Below are 7,389 nucleotides of genomic sequence, written 5' to 3' on the forward strand. Positions count from 1 at the left end.
CAGAGGTTGCATGACTTCACAGTGTAGGCAGAGTTGCACGACTTGGAGGTAGTGTGGGCAAAGTTGCATGACTTGGGAAGAATTGGGTGGACGAGTTGTTGGTGGAACCAGGCAACTGCCACGGTTTCGTAACTTGTGAAACATACTTGTATTGTATTTGTTGAAGTATTATAACAATGGCTTCGTAACTTGTGAAATATACTTATATTGTATTTGTTGAAGTATTATAATAGTTGAGACGAACTTGTTTTGGGGAGTTGCCCCCTCCCTTCATAAACTTGTATTCATTGTTATTTACTGTTTTATATTTTTGGATCACATTGTTTAGGATATAATTGATAAAGAAGCTAAGTGAACTGAATGATGATAATTTCGTTGCATAATTGAAGTAAAGGAACACTTAACAAGACATTTGGTTAAATGTTGATTGTAGGCATAGTACGGGTGAAATTAGCTTAGGAAGAAGTGAACTCTCGCAGGTACTGCACAATGCTCACGATGGACTTAAGTCGACACTAGCGTGGGGTCGTGACACCTCAAGTCCCACTTGGAGTTTCGAGGGTCGAGTTAAAATAACCCATTTTTTCCATGGGTAATCGCAAGGACCGTACCAATGTGATTTTTTTATTTTTATTTTTATTTTTTATTTTTCAGACCGTCATCCGTAAAAAAAAGAGGGAAAAAAACAAGGAGATAACCCAATAATAATAAAAATAACATGGAGATTGATTGTTGGGGGCACCGTGAACCCAATTACATAATTAATTGGATATAACATCAACTACCTTCTGAGTAATTCTCTCTCGTGTTAGATTTTGAAATTCATATACGTTGAAATGCCTTGCGTACCTACAGTCTATACTGCACAGTGGTGGCAAGCGGACGCAATTTAGGATTTTGGAACTTTCCAATTTATTTTTGAGTTCAAAATTATTGAGTGTTGGACGTGGGGAAGAGAAGATATAAATGCAAGTGCCAAGAGAACAAAACCAGAATCTAGAGTGTGCGGTGACAGATATACGCGATGGATATATATCTATAAATAGTTGTATATACTAGCAATTGTCCCAAAAGGTACAAAGAGAGGCCGATAGAATTAGTGAAAGGAAGAAAGTTCTATAGATAGTCAAGCATATATAAAGGTAAGTAGTGACGAAAGCAATATGATTATAATTTCTGACTTTCAAAGGAACTAAAGTAAATATGGAAACAAGCATAGTGCTGCACAGTGCCCCGGAGGATGTGAAAAAAGTCCCGAGTTTCATGGTGAGTGAATACACACCAAAATTTAGGGAACTCTTGGACAATGCCTGCATCAAAAAGAGGATGAAGGGCAATCAAATGCACCACAAACCATTCATAAATGATTAAAGAGAATGAAGGATATTACGTGAACACCCATGTATGATTATAATTGATCTAGAGGATGGGACTTACATCTGGTACACAAGTACATACAGTATCTATGATCTGAATCTGAAGACAATGTACAAAAAATAAGTAAAATTTATACTGTGAGGCAGTACCTGTTCGTTGTCACCAACAACTGATTCATTGCCCATAACCTGCAGAAGGGAGTCCTTTGAAGAACAATTCACTGCAGTGGGACCCTTTTATATGATCCTTGATAGCTGTTTGTTGATGTCCCTTGAAGAGGTGAATTGGATAATTTCCTCAAGGAAGTTAAAAGCTAGGAGACGGGGCTTCTTCTGCTCCAAAGAGATATGCCAGGGATCTGCCTTTAACATGTAATATTCTTGTGCACTTGTTCAACATAGTCTAGTCCGATCTCTCCTGTAATAAGTAGAACTAACTGGAAAAAGAGAGATAAATAAATTGTCTCGAGCACTTAAGCAAACCTGCCAGATCTGACATTGACTGCATGAAAGAAAACTTGAAGAAAAAGAGACGTGTTGGTGATTTCAGCATTGATGTCAAAGGTGTATGTGGACAGTAAGCTTGGCATTTGATGATGAGACGTTGACTGGAACTTAAGTTTGGATGGTGGAACTGCTCTTGAAGAAGGCTATGTAAGTTCATTCGATTCCCTGGCAGAGACAATGCTCCACCTGATAGGGATCAAGCAATCAAGACACTTTGGCAACATTCAAATGGAGGAAAACAATTTATTGATGAGATAAGTTTGATGGTAGTGTTCTGGGCAGTAGATACATATCTCATCCAAACCAATTCCGTTGGATTTAACACAGCATATTAATGCAAAATTTCTGACCTGAATACTCATCCCTTAATGGTGCTCATGATTACAGATACACTGCTCATCTCACGCAGCTGTTTCTAGGTTGCATAAACAAGGAAATGCGTATCAAACCTCCTCAAGGACTTCTTCATACCTTCATCACCATAGTTATGGAGTGCAAAAGTGTTATATTTTTTTTTACTGATCAGTTCTGCAAACACTGTCACAGGTACACATTGCTTGCAAACTTCTGACTGTTATCACTATTTTTTATTTACGGGGATAGCCCTCCTGGTTACCCCAATTTTGCGCAAGGCACTATTGTGGGTAACAGTCCCCTCTTATATTATCATGCTCTTCTTTGAGCACTAACACATGGTGAGCCTTACCTGGTGTAAAAGCTCTGGCTCGATTTGTCATTTTATGTACCGAGTGCAACAACTCTGTAAACACCTTTGCACAGCAGCTTATTATCTTGAATAAGCTTAATAGTCTTTGGGCTGAATATGTCGTTTATCAACTTTCATTTCCAATTATAATTCTTTAGAAATAGACCATTTGGAGCTGTGTGGAAACTTCATTAATACACTCAAGCACTGTGGTGGCATGAGACCATTCATCACATGTAGGAGACAAAGCATTAGTGTATCTTTAGAAATAGTGCTTAAAGAATGAAGAGAGAAAGCATAAAACTCCGTGATATGGTCCATACTCCATAGAGTATCATCCAACAGATTTGAGAGAAGGCATTTAAGCTGGATTTGCCATCGTGCATTGGGATTCATTTCATCACATGTAGGAGACAAAGCATTAGTGTATCTTCAGAAATAGTGCTTAAAAAAGAAAGAGGGAAAGCATAAAACTCTGTGATAGGGTCCATACTCCACAGAGAATCATCCACCAGATTTGAGAGAAGGCATTTAAGTTGGATTTGCCATCGTGCATTGGGATTGATCTAGCGTTCACCTCAGTCTATAGCTTTGCTTGAAGCTCTACAAGACATCCATCCTTGATGAAGATGAAGAGGAGTCCATCACATCATTTTCTGTAGAATGTCTTAATTTTGGCACAGCAGTGGAAGAAGACATAGTTCTGTAGTGCAAAGAATAGGTAACCAAATAGGAAACTGTGCAACTTTATAAGAATGGGCTCAGAGGACAATTGCGGCATTGCCCTTGGTTGGCAAGTGGTACAACTTGGATCAAATGAAAATCAAATCAAGAAGAAACTTCCTCAACTGTAAGACAATTGATGAGTACTGACAACTTCTAAGTGGGGATATTTGATTGTAAATGAGATCAGAGGTTTACTGAGCCTATGATAATGTAAATTTTCTCTGAAGAGAAGTTCAACAACAAATTTGCTACAGTATGACCACTATTTCAGAAGTGAGTTGTGCAGATGATAGGCACAAGTCACATATCATAGTTAACATTCCTCCTGCAATTTTAGAGTGATGGCAGTCACGGCGTCAGAGGATGTGCTAAAAGTTGGGTCAAATACTCATGTAGTGATCCGATTATGCTAGAAATATTGCAACAAATAAGGGCAAGAGAAATGTACAAGGTTGTTAATAAGTGGGCCTCATCTACCACCTCCTGCTACACTTTTTCTGCTGAAGCTAATTTCTCTGATATAGTTAAAAACTGTTGTTGCCAAGGTGCATCCACCGTATGTGGACTGGTTGGTGAAGCCAAAGAGCATTTCTGTAAGAAGGCTTGTATGAGAAGTATAAGCACATGTGACACTGCCTCAATGGCAGTTGTTTCTGGAACTTTACTTGCAAATGGTAGTGAGCAAGGCATTGATGTGTTAGTAACTTAGTTCCCACTGCTGCACAGATTAAATATCCCCCATGTTGTACCAATGGAATGCAAGGCAAGGTAAAACTGTCTTCAGCTTTAAAAGTTAATTAATATAAACTAAGTGACCTCTTGAACAGGCTTGGCGTGGTCCAGTGGGTTAATAAATTCCGTTACACCAAAGAGTTTTGCTGTAAAAGGATCAAAAAAATTAGAAAGGAAAGGCAATTCTTCAGTCAAACATATACACACTGACTCACAAATGACGGAAATGGGCAATTTAACATATATACACTGATTAACAAATGGTGGAAATGGTCAATTTTCAACCTTTTTCAAATCTTTCACTGTTTAAATCGATTCCAATTATTCGAGAAGCTCCTGCAATTCTTGCCCCTTCAGCAGCCTGCATAGATTAACCCAAACAAGATGCGTAACAGAAAACTAAAGGGTACACTCATGATATTGGTCCCAAAATATTCAGGAACAGTGCTGAACTGTTAAATAATCATCATAATCCATTAATGACTGTAAAATAAGAGTATTGACACGAACATAAAGAGAGTACACTTTTCGTTAGTACTTACACCAAGCCCAACAGCCCCAAGGCCAAATACTGCTACTGTTGAACCCTTCTTGGGTTTGGCTACATTCAAAGCCGCACCCATCCCTGAATCCACAGCAAAATGAAGTTTGCATGACATTTCTAATCTAGGAAACGATCATGGGTTTCACAATCATCAACCAAGTACATTAAGAAGTTCGCATGAAGTAGTTACCTGTTGAGGCACCACAACTCAGAACACAGACTTTGTCAAGAGGGGCCTCTGGATTAATTTTGGCAACACAACCGGCATGAGCAACAGTGTACTCGCTGAAAGTCGATGTACCAAGGAAATGGTAAATCGGTTTCCCATCTTTTGAAAACCTTGTTTTTCCATCATTTATCATAACCCCTCTCTCAGTTTTAATTCTCAGAAGATCACACATGTTGCTCTCCTCTGACTTGCAGTGTCTGCATTCTCCACATTCTCCAGTAAATACAGGAAGCACAGTGTCACCCTCCTTGAGGTCAGTCACCCCTTCTCCAACACTCTCAACAACCCTGTGTCAACCAACCTATAGTTAGTGAACAATAAATCACAAAGTTTCTGTCTCTTTTTCCCTTCTGATATTCTACATGCCTACTAGTATAACTAATTAATTTATTTTGAATAAAAAACAGAGTGCATACCCAGCTGCTTCATGTCCCAAAATGCCGGGAAAGAGAGGGGTTTGGCCCTGCAACAGAAAGCAGTATGAGTATCAGTAATTTAATTTCACTGTTGAAAATATGTAATAATCAATGTTTGTAGTGACTTAATTGTATAAAGAGGAAGCTAATGTATCATACAGTGCAGGGGAATGCCACATATCCAGACTTTAATTTTTATTGATGTTTAATAAATTTAGTTCCAATAATTTTTCAAAGCATACCTTTGCTTCCCAGAAATAAAGGTCTGTATGACACAAGGCAGTATAATGAATTTTAATTCTGACTTCCATTGCCTGTGGGGGAGCCACCTCCACTTCTTCAATCTTCAGAGGCTCCGCTGCTGCCTAGGCAACAGCAGCTGCAACAGATATACAAATATCAAAATATATCAGATTTCAAGAAACACACATACAGTTTGCATAAATCCAACTTAACCCTGAAATTCAATTTTGCCCTGAAATGATATACATGAAATAAATAGAATGTGGCCATGACTCTTTGCACTGAACTGAACTCAACTGGAGTAATTACCTTTGCATTTGATAACCTGGCCTGCAGTAGAGCTCGCCATTTTCCTTTCTGCGCAAATGGTCTTCTCTCGCTATGGTAGTATTATGCAGGACAAACAAAGGCTTCCTTCTTGCGTTGGTGGTGAAGGCAGATATGGTTCCTGAATTTATATCCCACTTCCCTTGAAACACTGATAATCGAATGCGGTGAAGGCGTTGCGAAGTCAGGCATGCCATATTTGTCGGGATAAGCCTCCATGTCATTAGTTTGAATTAATGAGGGCATAGTTATCTGCAATATTTATGGAGTCCATGGTTATCTGGTGGCCTTACCTATCAGCCATACAGGATCTATGAAATCCGAGTCTGCGTTTTGCGTTTTTCCACTTAACTGCTAACAGAAACGCTTGAACAATTTCCCGCTGAATGTGGATGCCAAGTGTCAGTCTCACAAACAAAAGGACGACGAAAAAGGTCTTTCAAAGGAAGGCCTATCGGCCTAACAAGGATCGTTGTATTAATGATAGATCACGGAATGTACTATAATTTTGTTTTATGCGATTATATCAGTAAATGAATTATACTAGACTCAACGACGCTGGTGGCCACCACAGAGAAGAGTTCCTTTTTTTTTCAGAGAGGAGATCCCCTTTGAAGAAGCTGTATATTATATCATGGTACAATTATATTACAACGGAATAATCTCATATGTTGCCTAGAGTTCCTTGTCATATTGTTGGTGAAATAAATATTGAACAATTTCTTTTTATATCAAATTAATGTGATAATTTAATCTAAAATAGAATAATTATTATTTTATAAAAAAATGGCTGTGATGAGTATGCCATTTCACATTCGTTGGTTTCTATTAAGATAACATTTTAAATTTGATTATGAAAAAATAAACTTAAATATAATAGTAATAATAATTTTAATTTAAATATAATAGTAATAATAATTTTAATAAAAATATCACTTTGGTGACTATACCATTTCACAATGAGTGAGATGAAGATATCATTTTGAATTTAATTATGACTATACCATTTCACAATGAGTGAGATGAAGATATCATTTTGAATTTAATTATGACTCAAGGAAAAAAAACTTTCTCAGTAATTCCATATTTTTATAGATTAAATACACCAATGTAATTATCAATGTCTCCTTAATTCAATAATTATTACTCTTTCAATAATTCCATATTTTTATAATTATTTTAGTAAAAATATTACTTTAGTGACTATGCCATTTCACATTGATTGAGATTAAGAATAATAATTTTAATAAAAACATCACTTTGGTGACTATACCATTTCACAATGATTGAGATTAAGATACCATTTTGAATTTAATTATGACTCAAGGAAAAAAACTTTCTCAATAATTCCATATTTTTATAGATTAAATACACCAATGTAATTATTAATGTCTCCGTAATTGAATAATTAATTTTAATAATAAAAAATATGGATATTATTAATTATAAAAATCATTAGTAAGTTTTTTTTTCATATATTCATATCCATATTTAAGATGATTAATATGAAAAAATGTTTAAATTTTTAACAAGAGGAATCACTGATGTAGCATAGTCATGATGCTACATCATGATTTAATTGA

The 7,389-nt window shown here is 36.6% G+C and overlaps 1 protein-coding gene and 1 long non-coding RNA gene across 2 annotated transcripts; both read right to left on the reverse strand.

Moving 5' to 3' along the window:
- Positions 1–1,386: 1,386 nt before the first annotated feature.
- LOC149232118 (alcohol dehydrogenase 1-like) lies at positions 1,387–5,547 on the reverse strand. The gene is made up of 6 exons (XM_089381832.1): positions 5,479–5,547; positions 5,237–5,283; positions 4,782–5,107; positions 4,590–4,672; positions 4,333–4,408; positions 1,387–4,193 (listed from the first exon to the last, which is right to left on the reverse strand). The coding sequence occupies exons 1-6, from the start codon at positions 5,545–5,547 to the stop codon at positions 4,123–4,125; spliced, it is 672 nt and encodes a 223-aa protein (XP_089237958.1). The 3' UTR covers positions 1,387–4,122.
- On the reverse strand, positions 5,482–6,254 carry LOC149232119 (uncharacterized). The gene is made up of 2 exons (XR_016248124.1): positions 5,789–6,254; positions 5,482–5,615 (listed from the first exon to the last, which is right to left on the reverse strand). It is a non-coding gene; the product is annotated as an uncharacterized LOC149232119 (long non-coding RNA).
- Between the last annotated feature and the right edge of the window lie 1,135 nt (positions 6,255–7,389).

Source organism: Pinus tabuliformis, chromosome J (genome assembly GCF_031772625.1).
Source record: "Pinus tabuliformis cultivar Carrire ecotype Pingquan chromosome J, CPIR1, whole genome shotgun sequence".
Lineage (NCBI taxonomy): Eukaryota > Viridiplantae > Streptophyta > Pinopsida > Pinales > Pinaceae > Pinus > Pinus tabuliformis.